Below are 22,350 nucleotides of genomic sequence, written 5' to 3'. Positions count from 1 at the left end.
AACACTATTAGCTGTCCAGTTCTTTAGAGCCCATTGTGGTGTAAATAGCGTGTTCTTGGCATTAACTTTTATATAAGTTGTCATGATAACAGGTTAGTCATTTGAACCACAATGGTATAAACAAACTGGTATAAATAAATAAATTTGAAAAGTAAAAATAATTTTTAATTTCACTAAAGTACTAATATACAATGTTCCTGAAAGTGTTTTTAAACACTGCTATCAATCTGTAATATTGAATAAATTTGAACATTTTTGAAAATTTTTCACTCTGCTTCAAAATTTCTTTGTAGTTTGCGTAAAATTTTTTTTGTAGCTGTTGTGTTTAAAAGTTCATTTGACATTTATAAAAAAACACACCTACATAAAAATAAAAAAATATAATATTTAAACCCTGACAAATTAATAACCATAAAATAAATACAAGAAAGATATTCTTCCATCCCGACGCCTCTACCAGAATTATTCAAACCATTTTTTACACTTTTTTTATTGTAGCACAGTTTGCGCTAAAGTTCTTTTGTGGTTTTGTGATAAATATTTTGAAACAATTTGTTTTTGTTTTCAATCAAAAAGTATAGATATTAATAATAATTAAAAAACACTTACTTTTAAATAATAATAGTCATAAAACAAACGACTAAAACATTACTTCTAACCCGGCGCCTCCACCAAAACTAAATGAATTTAATTAAATAAGTTTGTACATTTTTTTAAATGCGTCAGTCTCACAAAGTTCTGTTTTCTACTTTGGTATCACAAAAAACTTGTTGTAATACTGAAAGTAGTTACAGTCTTAGTAAATTTTTAGGAGTTGTATTGGAAGTGCTAGGCTAGGTGTCATCTGCCATCATTGTAATTTAGTGTGTAATCTGTCAACAGCGTCAAGTCGTTTATTGATAAAGCCCAAATAATTAACAAAATTAAAAGGAAATAGTTTGAACAGATTTCAATAGGTTAAACTAAACAACAACAAACAACAAAAAAAGAAAGTAGAAAAAATAGTATATTACACACTCGTTTTATAAAACTTAATTGTGGCACCCATTCTATTAAAGCACTTTTTCGTCTTGCTCCAAAACCATTCGTGCCACAATAGAACGTCTTATAAGACTCGTGTAATAATATACTACCGTGCTTTGTGCCGAATTTTTGTGTATGGTTCAAGTCAAGTCCGTGTAGACATAAATTTATATCTTTTATTGACCCTACAACTGTTTGTTTACACACTCATAAATAAATTTTTAATCATAAATGACAAAGGAGAAAAGCTCATCCCGACACGCAAACCTTCGTGATTTTGTCTATAAGTGTTTGAGGTCCAAAAAATAAAGATATTATTATCACAGTTAATATTAATAAAAAGCAAACCTAATTGTAAACAAAAATTACATTTATTCATTAGCACAGAAATTAATCCTAAGACAGCCAAGGCGTTGCCTTCATCCGGCGCCTCCACCAAAACTGTTCGTATAAATTGAACGTTTTGCAAAATAGCTCAGCTCTGGTCCCAAATGTCTCTGTGGTTTGGGTTCGATTTTTCTGTAACCGGTGTGTTTAGAGCGCAATTGCCTCCAGGCTCGTTAATTCGCAATGAAAAAATTGCGAAAGCAAATCGCGTTTAATTAAAGTCTGATAATCTGTTTGCGTTATCAGGTCTGGAGTGAAATTTGTGTGTGGCATATTTTAAGAGCAATTTAATTATGGCAATTTGCGTGTAAAAATAAACAAGTCATAGAACGGGGGCAAAATAAAAATAAAAAGCGTGTTATCTGACCGTACACGACCCTGGCAATTAAAGCTAAATGTTGCCACAAATTTCATCTCGAGAGTGTAATTGTAGTTTAGATAACTTAATTTTTACATTCAGCCGGGACAAATGGCAAGAATTCCATACAGGGATTTTAAATGTTTGCAACTTTGGCTATTACCGTTATTGGATGGTTCCGGAAAAACTCATTCCCGGTCCACGTATGCGAACCTTCTCTCGGAAATACTTTAAAATAATCATTCATAAGATAAACGTGTCAAAATAAAAGTGCACCTATTTATTACGCGCCGAGTTCGCCGCTAAAAAATATGTTTCCATCTCATCTGTGCAATTTCATATTTCCGTACAGCGCGAGCTGGAACTCCGGAAGAAAATATAAATTGCCGTCCTTTGACATTTACTGTCATCAATAAACACCGCTCGATTTTTCACCGCCGTTATTTTCCTCTATTAATCATCAGACAGATGGCTAAAGACGGCGACTCCTGCGAAACCTTGCCCATAAATTTAGATATCGCACGTTTCTGTCCTGCCAATTACCGAAATCACGCAAAAACTCGCGCAATGCGACCGATTTTCGCTCAAATATTTGCAGTCTAAGCTCATTAGCGAAACAATTAGGTTCTAAGTGATATGGTAAAGTTTGCATAGAAATGATAGTCGCGTAATTGGATGAGCGGCATGTTTATTAGATTCGCTTTAAAACAAGTAATGCACTCGACCTGTGCGCCTTCAAAGCAGCCAAAATGAATTGTGCTCGAAATTTCGAGACGCGAAATTTAAACAAGAGAGCGAGCTTACACCGTTTATTTTAGTGTGTATTGCTCTTGAACCAATAAGAGGAGTGAGGAGTACAAGACTGGAAATGCCAACTGTGCTCGAATTGAATTTCCTAATTATCAGGAATTTATAAATGAATGTACAAGCGCCTCGTGTGGGGCCTTAAACGTAAATAATTGTTTAGCTTGTAGGTAACACGTAGCCGTTGCTATTTTACGAGCCAGACAAAAGCACTTTATCTTATTTACTACAGACACATGGATTTTTTAAATTGAATTTTATTATAATGTTACCTATAAAAGAATTTCAGGCTATCTGGAAGACCATAAATTTTCAGGATGCAGCTTCTGAGACAGACTAATTCAACAGACAAGATCTGATCTTGACAGGAAAGCAACGTCCCGACGTAATGATGTTCAAAATATAAATCGATCTCTTTTAACATACAAAAACCCTCATCCAAATTAACGGAAAAAATTCGCTCGTAAACTCGACTATTTTCGCTAAAAGCACCTAATTATTTTAGATTTAAACTAGCCGGGATTTTAGATTACGGAAATATTTTAAGAAGATAAACCAAAAAGCGGCAAATGAAAGCTAAAATTGCTCCATTAAAGCCAACTAAAGTTTGTGTTTAAAACCTTTTATGTTATATCTCAGAGGCTTATTAGAAAACGTCAGATAGAGATGATGTGCCGCTATTACACACAAAAGCATATTAAGCCAAAACGAGAAACCAAAAATAGATTATACAATAAACAGACCCGAACTTTTACCGGAACAAAGACAACTTTTTTAGCCCTGTTTTACATCTGTTCGATACAGGTTTGCTAAAACCGTTGAATTAACGCAAAAATTTTTTCGCGGAAATAACGTTATTTGTAAAGTAAAACATTAACGTTTTTTTAGTAAGTATTTTAACGATCTTATAGTGTAAAAATATTACATAAAATTATAGAATATAATTAATAATAACCATTAATTAACGTCAACAAGCAAAAAGCTCTTTTTATTCAGATAATTTTATTCTAAAAGTCCTTTCTAAAAATAAAGTTTTTTTCGGGCCCATTACATGGAATATGAATACAATTTATTTAGGTAACTTTTTTATACATTTTATGAAAAACCATTTTTTCCTATATCGTAAAACTTAACCATGAATCGGAACATTTTTGTGTGGGTCTAATTTTATTCGATTCTACACTCAACATTCAAAATATCATTTTAAATAACTTGCTTTACTCACAATTATTAAATATTTGAAAGCACGTTATCTTTTAAATAAAACTGCAATTGTAATATTGTATAATACCAGCACTGCACTTCTTCCTATTTTCCTAAAAGCAGATATTATTTAAAAAACTTGTTTTTAAGTGTTTTTCCTGTTTTTTACCCGTTTTTATAATAATTTATAATGACTGTCAAAAATAGATACAAGAGTAGTTATTACTATGATAGTTATTTACTATATATTCTCCGTTTCTTATACAATTAAATAGTCACCGTTATATACAGGGTTGCTAAAAAGTATGGATACAGTTAAAAATTTTCAGAACGGTTTAACAGAGAACCTTTAAATTTGGTAAACAGTTAAAAATGTTTAAATTCATCACTCATCTGAGAGCTTTTTTAAATGTCTATCGTGATTTATTTTGAAAATACAAGGCTAACTTGATTTTTTAATAGTACGAAAGGTCAAACTTAATAATTATTAAAGCAGCATTTTTTTCCGAATTCAGTAATGTAACATAATACCACCTTTATTTTAATTGAAACGTATAAAAATTAATATTAAAAAAAATATTTCTGAATTTCTGGAGAAGTAAAACCCAATTGTTAACCGAATCAAAAAAAATTATCCAATTGTGATGCACATCTGTCAGTGTGCGAATATTGCAAATAAATTACTAAGACATATTTTCTAGCCCGGCGCCTCCACCAAAATTCTTTAAATAAATTTGCACCTTTTTTTTAGATGCAACAGTCTCACAAAATTCTTTTTTTTTGGTTTTACAGCATATTTATTGTAAAACTGAAAGAAGTTTCACAAAGAGAACTTTTGTGCAACTCCTTTTAGTGAATTTTTAGGAGTTGTATTGGCAGTGTCATCAGTCATCATTGCAATTTTGTGTGTGATCGGTCAACAGCGTCAAGTCGTTTATTGATTAAGCCCGAAAAATTAACAAACTTAAGAAGAAATATTTTGAACAAATTTCAGTAAGTTAAACTAAACAAAAACAAACAACAAAAACTGAAAGTAAAAAAAACAGTATATTACACTTGTTTTATAAGACTTAACTGTGACACTCATTCTATTGACGCACTCTTTCGTCGTGCTCTAAAACCATTCGCGCCACAATAGAACGTCTTATAAAACTCGTATAATAATATACTATTGTGCTTTGTGATGATTTTTTGTTGTTGGTTCAAGTTACAAAAATTACAACCAAATTCAGTTTTTTTTTGAGACGTTAATTATACGTTTAAGACCAACGTTAAAGTTCTTTTACGTTTTTTACGTAAATACAACTTTAAGTTAAGACGAACTTTGAACGTAAAGGATTGGTAAAACAAATAAAAATGATTTTAAAACTACGTAACATAAACGTTAAAATAAAACGTAAGCATACAACCAAATAACAACGTTGCAAATATTAACCGCTATAACGTTAGAAAAACGTAGATCTACGTGTGTGTGCTTAGTGGGTGAGATTTGCGCGCCCATTTGTTAACCGGATATTAAAAAGAATGATCCGATTGTGATGCACATCTGTCAGTGAGCGATTATTGCGAATAAATTGGATTTTCCGTAAGAAAAGACGCTATTGTTGGCATTTCAATGTCTGTTGTAAAGTGTGAGTCAACTAACGTGTGACAAGAGATTTATTAGAAAAGTGAGAAAGAGAAAATTGCTACTTTTACGCGTAGATTTGGCTGTAGGTGGAATAAATCGAAATAAAGTCGTGTAGTTTCGGATTAGGAAAAGATTTATAATTTGAGTATATTCGCAGTCGAAGATTTAATAGCGCAGTGTTTTTAGTTAGTTTAAAGACATATTTCAGGATGTTTAAGCAGTGGATGTGAATTCGGGAGCACATTCTTATGATTAAAACACTTTGCGAGATTTATGGCACGGTCGTGTGGGCCGAAAAAGGTGTCGGGATTGAATTTCTGTTGGCGTAAAACATAAAAATGTAGGCCGATATATAAAATGCTCAACTGGCCATATATGGACATATTTCACTCAGGATACTGGCAAAAAAGTGAAAGATATTTCAAGATTTCGTTCACATTTCCATACATTTATACATGTCCACGAAGCGCGCGCAGAATTATTACACTTCCGCACTAAATCATATCGGATTAGGTCCGGTAGAGCGCGCTGCATCAACTTTTCCTTTTATTGCACTATGTAATGGCGTTTCGAACATGCACGGACGGCCGTTTAAGCGGTTTGCGTTTCAAATTAACTGTTTCTATGCCGGCACACAAAAAGACAATTTTTTAAATTTCCAGCACTACAATTACCCTAAACGGCCTCTGGTTTAATTTTATTATTTTAGGAGATATTGCCTTGTTTATTAACCCAGAGATGCTCCAGTTACGAGCGACACTAATTGCCATGTTCAAAAATTTTCATTTAATTAGCAGGGACAGGATAATGGCCCCATTTGTCTACATATCACGAATATAACAGACCTCGGGTCAAGGTTTTGCCAAACGAAACCTCTACAAACAATACAGTCATGGCCCTAAATGTGAATAGATTGGTGCACAAATAAGACCCGAAATTACACAATCTGTCCCAGCTAGACTTGCACACAGCGAAGGATTTACCCAGAAGTACAACATAACGGCCCTTTAACAAAGACATAACCAACTAAAAGATTAGTAGTTTCACTGAATTAGTTCTCGCCTTTAAACTTAAGTGTTTTTTATTCAAACATAGTAAGTTTTTATAAAAATAATTCTATAAAACATAATAAAGATTAAACAGAAACTAAATAATATCACATCAAATCCCAATGCCCAGAACATACCCTGTGGTATTTTAATTATTATAATAGATAAATTTATTTATTTTATAACAAAAAGTTTCAAAACAATTGGTTCAAACAAACAATTGGTTTAAAAGCTCTCGTACATATGATATAATGTTGGCAATTTTTTTATGTAAATTGTTTATAATTTTTTTTAACAACTTTGCTAACGTTGAGAAATGATTACTTGTAAAGATAAATTTTATTTATCCAAAAACTTTCTTGACTAAATACCACAGGTAAAAGTTGTATTTTTGGCCACACTTTTGCCAATTCACAAATTTTTACCCATCTACCTGACACTTAAACAAATAGGAAGCGGTCGTTACTGTTATAAGAGAAGAACATTAGGAATATGTAACAAAATACAGACATTATCTGTGTTTAAAACATGATGCTTTTGAAAATTGATTATTTTTGTGAAATACCAAAACGAGAAATGAATCAGAATGAAGTTCATGGTTAGGTCAGGTCAGGTCAGGTCATGATAATGTAACAAAGTCAGTAGCAATGCATCTGAAAAATCTCTGTCTTCAGCAGTTTATCTAAAAAAATACATTTACGAAGAAAATAGCAGCATGTTACTCGGAGTCAAAGTGAGTAAGTCACTACGTTCAGCTTCGCCACATTGAGTTACTAAATAAATCATGATTATGTTTTTATTGTATTTTATTGAATACAATTAAACAATAATAAAACCGAAGAAAAGATGAGGTCTAGCTTGAAACTATTCAATTTAAACTCAAAGAAAAGTACCAGAAAATATAAAAATATAAAAATAATAAAGAAAAATAAGACTAAAACAATGTAGAAATAAAAATTATTTTGGAAATTATTATTCAACTAAAAACTAAAAAAAAATCTATAAAAAGAAAAACCATTGTCAGTCTCTTATGAGCAAGAAATCAGAAAGAATTTATTAAGATGAGAAGTAAAAAATGAATATTCTTTTACATCTATTTGCAACAACAGTCCGCCAGTTGGACAAAGTTAATCACGCCAAGAAAATCTATTAATAAATAACAACTTTTTTATTTTAATTAATTATTTATTTATTATTATTTTATCTTAAAAATACAAGACTAACTTGATTTTTTTTAAAAGCAAGATAGGTCAAAAATAATATTTCCAAGGCTAGCAGTTACAGTTTTCAAAATTTTATTAGTTCGATAATTTTTTTATGTTTCTATTTAAACAAGATATGCATGTGTTATTACATCACAGAAGTCAGAAAAAATGCTTTAGTTGAAAATATTAAAATTGACCCTTATTGTCATTTAAAAAAAATTAAGTTAGCCAGAACAAAGAGAGATTCAAATTTGATAAACATCTGAAACGCTGGAATTTATATACTCTTAACCATATACCAAATTCTAATAAGTTTTGATAAATAGTTTTTATAATATTAAACTGCACTCGTACTTTTTGGCAACCCTGTATAACAAATATGTATAGAACATATCTATGTTAGGTCAGTTAGGTTGCTTTTTCTAGAATAAAACTTATTCTTTAGGTAGAGAGGTGTCGATCTTAAAAATAAACGATAAATAAATACAGACAAACGAAATTAAAAAGCTTAACAGTTTTTAACGATCCCAGGTCTTTAATTTTTTTGATACATGATTCTTCAAACCAAAAATATAACGGTATCAATTATTTTGAATTTTTTACAGGCGAATGTTTAGTTTCTCTTAACAAGAATAGTAAATAATAAGTCCATAACTTTAACATTACATTAGCATCTCAATTCTTCAGCTTTTGGAAGCATTACGTCGAAATTGTTCCTCACCCACACCATTTGAAGTATTTTTTATTAATTTTATGTCTCGTTAAAACGAATTTTCAATTCAATTTTCAGTTGTGACTTCAGATAGACTGCCTTGCAGTTTAATGAAAAAAGATATAAAACAGTGGACGCATGTACAAACAGTTGTGCTAAGGCGAAGCTAAAGACTCAAACCACATTATTTACACAATATTGTTGGTATTTCCAAAACATATTTACTAAATAATAACCGTACAAATCTCTACGTCGCTATATTAAGATTATTAAAAACCGGCATATCACAGTCTGACAAAAAAAACTGGTATTTGTTTAATAAGAGGCGACGTTGTCTTGGTTGCGGCAGTCTATGTGTGTTTTTTGTGCGTTTTGCGAGCAAGACCATCCATATTTAAATTTAAACATTTGAAACGCTGGAATTTATATACTCTTAAGCATATACCAAATTTCAATAAGTTTTGATGAATAGTTTTTATAATATATTTAACTATTTTATAATATATTTGGCGACCCTGTATAACAAATATGTATTCGGAAATAAAATTAACTAATCGCCCTCTGGTGATGACTTTTGAACTATGTCGAAAACAGTAAAGAAATTTTGGTAATGCCACATTTAACTGACATTTAATGAATTGTTCAATAATTTTGCGTGTATAGTGTTAATTACTTACAATAGAAAGAATTACTTTAAAAGTACGTGGTGGTAAATACTAGCGTTGACTTTGGTTCTGTAGTTTTTCGTGGTATAAAGTGTTTATTGTTGGAACTTGAAAGTGGATAAAAAGTGAAAAAGATTTAAATTTTGATTACAAAGTGTTATCAAACAGTTGTCTAATTAAAGATTATAAGTAATGGATCACAGCGAACACAAAGTTTGGCTCAAGAAACCAATAAATTAGTGAAGTGCTATGAATTTTAGGTTAGAATTTTCCACTGAAATATCATGAAATGCTGCGGTAAATCTACAAAACTACAATAAAGATTAACAACTGCTGATACATTTAAACGTAAATTATGCCAAAAGGTAGGCTTTTCAATGTCTTTGTAATAATTTTCCAATAAAGAAAGTGAACCAAACAGTCATTCGTTATTCGTGTTTTCCTCGTCATCTCTCATTTGTCAACATAAGTTTCTTGCATCAAAGATGCAATAATCATTCCGCATAGGCAATGTAATAATTGTGAAGCCTCAAAATTCGTATAACGCTCAAAATATCCGAATAAACATTTTCCCGTCATTTATGGTTACTGTTTTCGACCTAGCTCAGTGGCGCCCCCAACGGTAATTTTACTTCCGAATAGAACATATATATGTTCTAATTGGTTTTGATAGTTGGGTTGAGTATTCTAGAATAAAACTTATTCCTTAGGTAGAGAGGTGTCGATCGTAAGAAAAAGGATAAAATGAATATATACAAATGACATTAAAAAAGCTTAATAATTTTTAACGGTCTTTAATTTTTTTATACATAATTCTTCAAACCAAAAATATAACTGTATCAATTATTTTCATTTTTTTACAGACGAATGTTTAGTTTCTTTCAGCAAGAATAGTAAATATTGAATCTATAACTTTAACTATACATTAGCATCTCAATTCTTCAGCTTTTGAAAGCATTACGCCAAAATTGTTCCTCATATCCACACCATTTGAAGTTTTTTTTTATTAATTTCATGTCTAGTTGTGACTTCAGATAAACAACATTGTAGTTTAATGTAAAAAGATTTAAAACTGTGGACGCATGCACAAACCGTTGTGCTAAGGCGAAGCTAAAGACTCAAATCACATTATTTACACAATATTGTTAGTATTTCTAAAACATATTTATTAAATAATAACCGTACAAATCTCATATCACAGTCTGATTCCTTCCAAGTAATAATAAGAAAAAAATCTGGTATTAGTTTAATAAGAGGCGAAGTTGTCTTGGTTGCGGCAGTCTATGTGTGTTTTTTGTGCGTTTTGCGAGCAAGACCATCCATATTTAAATTCGTCACGACACGTTGATGTGTTTATAACTTGTGCGGGTTTAAGCGGCATCTCGTGGGATCAGCACATTGTATATTGGTCTAATTTGTTGGAAAGATATACGAGCGGTCCGTGTAAAAACCCCCTAGCAATTGTCGACGCACATAATGGTCGTAAGTGGGCCGATGTGGGATTTGTTGGGAGCGTCGCGGCCTCAGAGGTGCCTGTTGGAGAAACACGGAAGCCAAGGAGCAATTAGGTTAGAAGGACCGCCAGACCGCAACAGTCCAGGAGGACCCACTATCAACACTAGATAATTCTAATTGACCTCAGTGTAGCGGGAATTTGCCGAAAAATAAACGACTTGAAACACTTGTACAAATCTTGGATAAAGCAGTTGGATTTGAAAAGTTTGCGATAAAAGTTTTATAAAGGATCCAACACTTTATATTCTATCAGTCGTAAGTTTTTCTAAATGTTTGATTCGAGTTGGTTCTTTTCGTATTTTTGTTTCGAGTTGTGTAACACAATATTTGTTTTAGAAGATACGAAACACTACTCAAAGCTATTCAAATTATAACTTTGTTGCTGTTTACACAACAAATACTAATTAGTTACGTAGATACCTTGTCGACAACCAATTTCCAAACGGTATCAGTTGTGTTTGATTATTACATTTTGGCTTAACTGCGACTAAAACTAACAGAACCGGCGCGAAACATAAATAATAATCCAATAAAACTCAAACTTTTTAATTAGAGAAGCCGAACAATCCGAACGTAATGAAAACACAAAATTAATTCGTTAACTATTGCATTTACCCAGCGACTAATTCGTCTAATAGTTACATTGTAGTCCTCTCAAATCACTTTAACTCTGCGCTGTAACCTGATAATCAAAATCACAAACGGAACGCTGAACTGCCGTTCAGGTAAACAAGCCCAAACGATATCTCCCATGATATGCATCCCTTGACACGAAATACGCAACAAATGCACTTACCAAACTCACTTAAAACGTCTCAAGTGCCCAAACTTTCTCTCGACGAATTAAACTAACTAAACACACACGCATTAGCTATACGGAAATCTAAACGAACACTAACACGAACAAAGTTGAGATTTTAAAGTTAATGCGAACACAGTTATGCACTCACGAACCCTCCTTCAACCTTCCGATATCCGATTACTTATTCACACAATCAGTCTGCCTCCTTACGACGAATAATATTTGTCGGGACTCGTAAGCAGATTGCGACTACATTGAAAATAAACTGTTTTAAAAATCAGCTCGGCGCCTCCACCATTTTCATCATCAACTGCGTTGTAAGCAACAATTGCTTAATGTCCTATTTCTTCGAAAACCAACAAACACAATCACGTTAAGTATTGTGGTTAAATATTTTACCGACGCATCCACCATTTTTTCACAACCATCTGGCTTGTGAGTAACGGTCGCTTAATTACTAATTTCTTTCAAAGACAAATTACTTGAAGTTAAAAACCATCACACGTATTCATCGAAATGCGAAAAATTACGTATTTTGTCAGTGTTTTTGAGTTAATTTTTTCAATTTTTGTCCAAAAATAAGAGTTGCTCAAACTTATTAAAAAAACGTACTATTCACTGTTTTGTGGTTCTGTGTTTGACTAGCATTAATAGCTGAATTAATTTTCGGTTTAGTTAAAATTTTTAACGTAAATGCATTTGCAAAGTTGAATTCTGTTTGAATTGATCTGATTTATCAATTTTTTCCATTACTGCTGCAAGAGCTTCTAAAATTTTAGCGTATCTTTTTTTGGGAAAATTCTCAGAACCCAGCTTAACAATGTAGGATTAAAAGGATTCACAGGTAGAAAGGAAAAAAAATTATTTTATTAGTTAATTATATATATATATATATATATATATATATATATATATATATATATATATATATTATATTATATTATATATATTATAATTTTATTTAGTTTTGGCGAATTCATTATCTTTGTGGTTAACTATAAAACACATACAGGATGGTCCAGTCTAGCTCCCGTCTTCTGTAGCTCAGTCCTTATTTAAGTTAAACTTTTGATATATTGTAGATATTATTTAAACCCAGGAAAATTCAGGAAAATCTTTATAATTATACATAGTGCTCCAAAAAAATATGACGTCATAATAACATTTTCTTTTAATGGCATGCTATTAGTTTTAAAAAAAATTTTAATTAATTCAGGAATTACATCGGTTTTACACCTTTAGTTTTATATTAATAAAAAGTTACAACAGTGCTTTCTTGATGAGATTATTAGTACATACGTCTTGTACAAAGTCTAACAGACTTATTAATTAAGTTTGATTGATCTAAATTACAACACGTTTGCATGTTTACATTTTATTCTCATCAAACTTGAAACTATCTTCGACATTTGTTCATTAAATTTGTAATCAAAATACTAGACAAAACAAGTTTTTAACAAATAACTCAGAATGTGTTGAGATTTATGTTAGGGTTGTGTAAGAAAAAATGTTATTCTAATTCCCCATCAAATGGGGGACAAACATAAATAGGAGTTGTATTTGAAATAACCAAAATATAAAGCTCTAAAGTTTGAAAAGTTTGAAAAAATTGTTACTAAAGTCAATTAGACCGTGTCCAACATGTACTTGGTAATAATGTCATTAAAAAAACATTGCTTCTATTTTCTTTTAATTTTTAAAATAAAATATGTAGTTTTTTTTATTTTATTTTTTTAATAATCCTTCAACAGACTTGAAAACACTTTAGGGACATGTAAGAAGCTAAAAAGGTATCTTAACGAGTACAAAGAAATATAGCATACCATTAAAAAAATACTACGTTGACGTCATACTTTTTTGAGATACTCTGTATAATCAAAAATATTTTCTTAAAATACGTTCTAGAGTCCAACTTTACTAATAACTGAGCTACAGAAAACGTATCCAGAGCTGGACCTGTATATAACGTTATATAACGGCAATATTCGGAAGTAAAATTACCGTTGGGGGCGCCACTGAGCTAGGTCGAAAACAGTAACCATAAATGGCGGGAAAATGTTTATTCGGATATTTTGAGCGTTGTACGAATTTTGGGGCTTCACAATTATTACATTGCCTATGCAGAATGATTATTGCATCTTTGATGCAAAAAACTTATGTTGACAAATGAGAGATGACGAGGAAAACACGAATAACGAATGACTCTTTGGTTCACTTTCTTTATTGGAAAATTATTACAAAGACATTGAAAAGCCTACCTTTTGGCATAATTTACGTTTAAATGTATCAGCAGTTGTTAATCTTTATTGTAGTTTTGTAGATTTACCGCAGCATTTCATGATTTTTTCAGTGGAAAATTCTAACCTAAAATTCATAACACTTCACTAATTTATTGGTTTCTTGAGCCAAACTTTGTGTTCGCTGTGATCCATTACTTATAATCTTTAATTAGACAACTGTTTGATAACACTTTGTAATCAAAATTTAAATATTTTTCACTTTTTATCCACTTTCAAGTTCCAACAATAAACACTTTATACCACGAAAAACTACAGAACCAAAGTCAACGCTAGTATTTACCACCACGTACTTTTAAAGTAATTCTTTCTATTGTAAGTAATTAACACTATACACGCAAAATTGTTGAACAATTCATTAAATGTCAGTTAAATGTGGCATTACGAAAATTTCTTTACTGTTTTCGACATAGTTCAAAAGTCATCACCAGAGGGCGTCTAGTTAATTTTATTTCCGAATATCTCAGTAAAATGTGCTAGAAATAAGTGAACTTCTCCCTCGTATTATAAACTGCTTGACCAATCCTTAGCATCTGAAACAAGTAGAAATATGCTGACAGACTGTGGTTTACTTACTTTTTTCAAAAAAAGTGTTTATTATTACTATTATTACGAAGAAACTGTTAGATATTTTCCCGGCGCCTCCGCCATTTTCGCTGCAATATTTAGCGTTTCGTTTCCGCTTCATCTCTTATCACGTATCCGTATTTTTGGCGCGTGTTTGAAATCCAAATTCAGTGATGAATTTCAATTTGCTTACAGTTCCTCCCGACATAATCAATGACGACACGAGTGGGGACTTGTCTGTGTCTGAAGGTGAGAATGCAACCCTTTGGTGTCGAGCAACTGGTCATCCAACACCTCGAATCGCTTGGAAACGAGAAGACTCCAAACCCATTATCCTCCGTAAAGGCCCGAGACAGGAAGAAAGAGGTAAAAAACAATCTTTCATCGTTTCGGATCTAATTACACAAATGTGGGTTCGAGCAACAATAGAGCCGTTATTTGAATGAATTTATCTGTTCTATTAGTCCGCTGGGATGAGTTCGGTTGTTGGAATAAGGCAAGACAGGTAGTTTTTAATAATCAAGTCGCGACTCCCTTAGGACACTTTATTTTTATTAAAATCAAACACGTCGAGTAGGAAAAAACCAATATCTTTTCAATTTTCTGGCCACGATAAGGTGATGGTAATCTCAGGATTATTACCACTGACTCGACAATACTATTGAGATAATCTCGGTTTTTACTTCGGATTCTCTCGCCATTCTGAAGCCAATTTACTCAGAGTGAAGTCACTAATGTTTATAATTTTCCCATATGGGCCCATCAAAGCCCCAATGCTATTACCATTTCATCAAGGACCATTCCTACGGGCCAACTTGGATCGCTTCAATAATGCACCCGGCGCATCCACCATTTTTGTCCCATATAATTTAGATTTTGCGCCCGATAATCGAATTTCCGCGTTTTGTTGGGTCATTATTGGTGTTAATGAGGCTTACCAGAGTGACACGAAAGCATTTTAAGCGCTCAAACAATTAACCTCGATGTGGTGGTGAAAAGAATCGATCGCACAAAAATTGTTGAACGTCGAAAGTTTAGATTAAACCATTACGGGCATCTGCGTCGTTGTCCCATCCAGGTAAATAAGGAGTAATAAACAGCAAAGTTAGGTGTACACGTAACACAGGAATAAATCAACTCGCTTTAATATTTATTCATAAGGGCGGTACAAGAATAATGAACAACTGTTAACTACAGTAAGCGGTTAATTAAATTTTACGCATTCGCGGAGTTTTATCTTGGCAATTTCGATTAACATAAAACGGCCTCACTTTTGCCTTTGAGTGTCTACATGTTCCGTTCTGTTTGCGTTATTTTTATACATCATTAAAACTTTTCATGTGATTTCCTAACTTGCCAGACGTCAAGTCCGCAGGGAGTCTGATAAGCGGGCATTGATTTTTTTACTTTAAAGCACACAAATTAATGCAGCGTTTTATTCCAGTGGAGACTTACAATGGGACGAATCTACATTTTTGGAGGCTGGATCGGAAACAAATGGGTGCTTATCTGTGTATCGCAAGCAACGATGTGCCACCAGCAGTCAGTAAAAGAATCGCACTCAACGTAAATTGTAAGTAAATTTACATTAGTGGCAAATATGTCAAATCATTGAACATAAAACGATGTTTGCTTTACATAATGGGCACTTAGTGTCCGCCCCAATTTATGTTATTTGCAGATTAAATCGGTGAACTAGAAAATTAATTCCAGTTATTTATGTCGGAACTTTTTCATTACACATAGAAATTCATATTTTGTCCCGCATTTACACGCTAAACATATTTTTCCCCTAAATATTAATCGCAATTGCATCGGAGTACTGAAACATGCACATATTTTAATTTCGACTAAACCAACATTCAAATATGGTCAAATTCAAAATAACTAAAACATTTATTGTTTCAAAAGTTATTTCATATTTTATATTTAGATTTATGAAGCCTGTTATGCTAATTAAGTAAACTGATATCAAATTAAATCGACATGAATAATTTATTGTATGTTATTAACTAAAATCACTTTATTTCAAAACATATCATTCCAATTTAATTTTGAGATGAGCGGAATAGCAAACCAATCATGCAAAATTGGATTCAAACAAAAAATACACGTTGGGCTTTGTCTATTAAACTAATTACCAATAACAAAAAATTATTTCTAAATCAACAGGTAAACATTGAAGTGCATAATTAATTTCAAATCAAGCAAAACTATTTGTGCACATGACATAAATTAATAAGTCATTAGCTAAAACAAACCAAAAATTTTCGACTGAAAATGTTTTCAGGAAGGGAATTTCCACATTAATGATAATTATTTCGAATATTTCGCTGTAAAAAATGGCTCTGCTAAAAGCATATTTTTACTATATTTCCATTAAACTAATAATCATACTAAAGTCAACGTTTGCTAATTAATGCTTTATATTATTTCAAAGCATGTAGTTTTCTTATTCTTTGTAATTAATTATTAAATAAATTATTATTATTCATGCTAAATCGCTTCACAAAAATAATTCTAAAGTATGCGATGTTTTGTGCAGCAATACTTAAAACTATTGCTAAATAAATAAAGTAAATTTAACTAAACTAAAAATTCGACTTCTTTATTATTAGAGTAAAAAAATATACAGACTGAACCAAAAGTAACGCACAAAATTCATATCTTCGTTAAAAAGCTTGAACAGATTGATTTTATTTTTTTAAATGCCATCATGACTTTCATGACGTCATTAGATTGTCCATGGCGATGTCATTTTTAATTTATTTAGTGACAACCGATATTTTTGTATATTGTTTAGAAAGTATACATCTTTGTCTTTCTGGAAGTTAAATATTAAAAAAATAAACTTAATAAAGTAAAGAAATATTGATATCAAGTGCTTTATCTTTTTGTACCTGACTTATTTTATAAACGACAATTGTTTTTTATATTTTTTGTATAATTAGCATGAGAACACTTAACATATGACACAAAAAATTAACAAAAAACAATAACTTATAAAATAGAGCAAGAACAAAAAAATTCTTTGTATAAAAATTTCAATAAATTTTAAAAAATATATTTTATTTTCTTATGTTTTAAATTTTTTTGCTGCATTTCTTTTTTTATGCTTTCCAGAAAGATAAAAATGTGTTCTTTTTAAAACACTAATCAAAAATGTGAGTTATAAATTAAAAAAATTAAAAATAATGTTATTACTCATAAACGAATGGCGTCACAAATGTCAATATGGTACCAAAATGTTGCACATAAAAAAATTAAATCGACCTGCTTGCGGATATTTTAAACGACTCATTCATAACAAAGATATAAAATTTGTGCGGTACTTTTGTAGTTTGTATAAAAAAATACACAAAAAATATTGTTTTTCGTTTTTGTTTAGAAGTTGGGATTTTAATATTTATAAAAGCTTTGCGACTGGTCAACTGAAGAAAGTAATTCTATAATGCCGTATTATGACTTATGAACATTCCCAAAGCTTTTAATGAATTTTAGAATTTTTACCTGTAAGCAAAAATAATTTTCTTGAAATGAGAAAACTTTTTTCGCTTTTTTAGTGCATATTCAAATTAGAACCTTTTTTTTAATAAAAACAATTTTCTCGTATATTTTTTTATTTGTGCTTTTAAGTCTACTTATTCTAATCGTCTTTTTCTCGGAGTTGCAGTTTCGCTTCGTTGAAACACCATTATTTTGCTGATTTGTGCACTTGCTTAGCAATATGTGGTAGAGAACAATTGTTAGGATTTAACAGCCCCTTCTAAACCCTGTTTTTTATGTCTGTTATTCAAAACAAATATATTTTAAAAAAATTGCGACAATTTTTTGTAACAAAACGTTATGAAAATGACTAGATATTAACATATTTCTATAAATAAGTGAACAGTGCGATTTTTACACACATACCGTCATATGTCATTATCATTTTGCAGATTACGTAAGTATGCAAAATTTCAATTCATTCAGACAACAGGAACCCTTTCAAATTTGGCTCGGAAAATATGAAACAGAGAGACAGACAACAAAGCAAGTTAAATAAAAGTTTTTAATACTTTTTAACAGACTCACCTTGCATACGAAACCGCAAAAATTTGCGAGCAGAAATGGGGTTTTTCTTTCTTAATTATAGCTCAATTTTATTTATTATTATGTATAATTTCCTTTTATATCTCATTTTTTAATAATTTGGTTGTTATTTATTTGTAATAATCTTTTGTCTTAGTATATATTTTTTTATTTCTTTTCTTATTGTTTTATTTCATTAACCCATCCCTTTATCAAAACCATTATAATTTTTTTAAGTTGTTAGAGAATAAGCGGACACAATAAATATAAAAATAACATGTCTCATATCTTCAGTATTGCCAACTTGAAGTTAAAATCCGAGGCCACTTTGTTTAGAAATTGAATGAAGTGAATACCAATCGGCTTAGGTGAATTCCTCGCCTATAATGAGCCGCCTAATCCCCATTATCGGCACCAACTTATTATTTGACGTTTCGTAATGCGATTAGTTTGCTGCCATGACTAGCTCGGTCATAAGTACACATGTTCGGACATGGGAATTAACACATGGCCATAAACTAATTAGGAAGTTATCTGAAACAGAAGTTAGTTGATGCGTGGTGGGTTGCAAAAGCTGCCCTTACGCACACCCTCTCGATAACGAGTTGAAGCAACTTCAAGAGAGAGGCCTGGATTACTAAAATCCGAAGACACTAACTAGCTACATTCGCCTAAACGTGAACTTTTTCTTAGCGAAATAAAAATGAAACACCCTATATAGTCGAGCTAGGACAAATGGTAGTTGCGAAGTTTTCCAATCATGGACGAGGTCAAGAGTCTGACATTGTGAAATATAGCCGGGATTAGCGAATTTGAAAAGATCAGACATATTGGGAGATAAGACAGTCGGGTAATAACAATAATAATAAACACAGCTGAAATCAGAACTTTGACGATAAATAGTTGAGAACGATGGGCATTTAGTTCCCTTGAGAGTTCTCGAAGCTGAACAAACTTGTCTCGGAATAATTGTACTCGAGATAGTTTTCCGAAATCGCAAAAAGCTCGTTTCATTATTTCAATTAATTCGTTTCAGTTGCGCCCTCCATTAAAGTGCCAAATCAGCTCCTCGGCGCACCTCTTAGCACAGACGTCCACCTCGAATGTTACGTCGAAGCTTTCCCTAACACAATCAACTACTGGGTAAAAAACCGGGGAGAGATGTTGCTGAACGGGTAAGTACGCCAGTTAAAAAATAAAATAAAGGGAATATTTAATGCGATTATCGCGCTTCGTCTCATGCTCACATATTCAAATAATGTTCGATTTTATCAACCAGATCGCAAGAATTTTTTCCAAGTGCGTGGGCGCTTAATTAACGCCGAGAATTTCAATAAAGCACCCAAGGAGTGTAAACAAAATTTTTGGCGTTATTACGTTTGTTCTAGTGCTGGAACTAACAGGTGTTGGAAGTTTACGAGAGTAAAGACCGTTAATACAGCCCAACAATAGAAAGTTTGCCCTTTTGGAGCCTTTATTGTGCGCGAGTAAAAATTTATTTGGCAAAAATGTCGAAGAACAGTCTCTATAGAGTTCGGCAATTTACTAACGGGTTATATTTTAGCAACGACACGACGAAAATGGATTGAGAAAACAGCTTTTGTAAGCGCTCCAAGGAGCAAATTTATACTCGATTTATATCATAAATTTTGTTTTGAACAAATAAGAATGGAGTCTCATAAATCTGATATTTGACAAATGCCTAATTAATCATCCGCCTGCTGTTAAACAAACTGCCGCCACAACTAGTTAATTCCCGAAATTTACCGTTTTCAATTTATTAAGAATCGATCCGATCGAGCAGAATAGTGTTTACACTGAGGAGATTTTCCTCTCAATAAATTACTTCATTAAAATGAAACACGTAGGACGCCCGATAAACTAAATCAGATATCGGGTGTCGGGGATAATTTTGCATTTCCGGGACGCCAAGCAACAGCCCCCAGTTTTTTAGAATTCCGCTCTCATGATAAGACTGTTTTGGGAAAAGTTTTATGTTTTGGTAAGCGGGAATCGCTGTAGAGGGGCCCACAGAGTCTGCTTAAGCATTTATCTGCCGTGTGTGTGGGAGTTTACGCTGTCTTAGTATGCACAAAGGTGTGTTTGCATTTTTGCAAAGTCTAATTCTTTATCAAAATTAATCTTAATTTGGGCGGCTTTATCAAAACCGGAACCCTGGTGGACTTGCCTTCAAGCCTGCAAATTTGCTTTGTCCTAATCGTAATTTATGGTGTCATTAAATCTGTTTGTTTTCGCGCTTTGAGTCGAAAAAACATCAATATTTGCTGGTAATTGTGTTGAATGGCTTCAAATATTGTAACAAGAAACCCAATTACAAGTTACCCTATCCGTCATACTAGAAATTGGATTATTTTAAGCACATGCAAACGAGGCGAATTATGCAAAGTTAAAAATGAAATTTCCTTGGGAAATATTTATGTCACAGAATGATTAAATTTCGGCAATTAATTGAATTCGCCCGTTGATAATAATGAATTACTTTGTGAAAAACTTGAGTTAATTACGGCAGGCGACAGTGAGGAATCGCTGCAAATCTTCGCTTTTTAATTGCTGCATGCACATACAACTCCAACTTCCATAATTAATATCTCAGTTTGTCTTTCTGTTGTTGATTCAACAGATTTCATCCCATAAATCAAATCCTGAAATCATTTTTCACGACACTAAATTAACACACACAACTCAAACATTTCCAGTCAAAAATCCCCGCTTTCATCCAAATATTTAAACGCGTCAAATTCCTAGTCCGCGCACAAAAGAACACCTCGTATTTGCTCTGCCACTCGACTTCTCATTACGAGCTCCTTTTGTACATATTTAAATTCGATACAAAGCGCAACCGACTTCAATTAGCAGGTGCTTCGTGCAAAATTTAACAAACAAATGAGGCGTTGACTCGCGTACACTAAATACATATTTAACTCTTCACACCGCTGAAATGTAGACGCACACGTGGGCCAAACCGCACACGCCTTCACAACCCAGATGTATTCGCTTTCACACGAGCACCCACTCGAAAAAACATTTTTCCAACTATTAACGGATAAACGGGAGCACGAAGGGATTTAAGATAGAACGCGATTTTACCTCCCAGTACTTAATTGTTTGTGTTGAGCAGATGTACATGAATGGCAATTGAAATCCAGATTTCCACTTCCAAATCGAATAAAGCTCCAAACAATGGGGTTCAAGCTCGAAATTTTGCTGCTTTATTATAAGCAAAAAGAGCTAAATATCTAGCACTTTATTAGTAGGGGAGACTAGGGACAAAAGTGTCAGTTTGCCCATTTATGTGAACTAAATTAAAATCAAAAGTACAATACAAATTTACAGAAACATTAAGTTTATTAAGCAGTATTTGTTACAAATGTTTCTACCCCTAGAATTAGTTTATGCCTGGATGGTTGTAACATACAAAACAAAAGTCAAGTAAGAAGGAATTTCGGTAGTGTTTTTTTAAATTTTGTCGTAATAATAAAAAACAAATTTACATAAAAAACACAAAAAATTCTAACAAATTAACAAATCTGAGAGAAGTGTGTTAAACATCATTAGTTTCATTGTTAGTGCAAGCCTCATGACCACAGACAGCACTCAAGTTATTGTAGCCACTGCTCATTTGGTCTGCTGTTGGAAAATGATTCGATGTAAACTAAACAAAAATATTCTTGTCTTCATCGGAAGAGGGGCTTTTATCTCTCTTTATTGTTTTTTTTGTTTTGTTTTTGCATTAGTTGCTTATTTAATGTTGTATTTTCGTTGTCTTGAAATATCGACCTTCTGACTATCTTTAGTTTACGTTTTCGGTTTTCTACTTCTATTTCTAATTTTGTTTAATAATAATAATAATTTATTTCTATCAATTTATACAGATGTAGTAACAAAATTGTTACGAAAAACGTCAGTATTATACACAGAAATAACAATAACATAAACATAATTTTAAGACATAAGTCAAAAAACCTGTCTATTATAGAATCATTTAAAGTATATGGTTCGAGATCCAAAATGTAGTCAAATATTTTCTTATTAAATAAATTC

At 32.0% G+C, this 22,350-nt stretch overlaps 1 protein-coding gene across 1 annotated transcript in view; it reads left to right on the top strand.

Annotated features, from left to right (window-relative positions):
* LOC657944 (lachesin) overlaps positions 1-22,350 on the top strand; it is a 103,110-nt gene that overhangs the window by 72,183 nt on the left and 8,577 nt on the right. The window contains exons 4-6 of the mRNA XM_964364.5: positions 14,413-14,583; positions 15,662-15,790; positions 19,325-19,463. Coding sequence (XP_969457.2) covers positions 14,413-14,583; positions 15,662-15,790; positions 19,325-19,463 — 439 coding nt within the window. The remainder of the gene's footprint in view (positions 1-14,412; positions 14,584-15,661; positions 15,791-19,324; positions 19,464-22,350) is intronic.

This window comes from Tribolium castaneum, chromosome 4 (genome assembly GCF_031307605.1).
Source record: "Tribolium castaneum strain GA2 chromosome 4, icTriCast1.1, whole genome shotgun sequence".
Lineage (NCBI taxonomy): Eukaryota > Metazoa > Arthropoda > Insecta > Coleoptera > Tenebrionidae > Tribolium > Tribolium castaneum.
The sequence above is the reverse complement of the archived record's forward strand: the minus strand, read 5'-3'. Positions and strand labels throughout refer to the sequence as shown.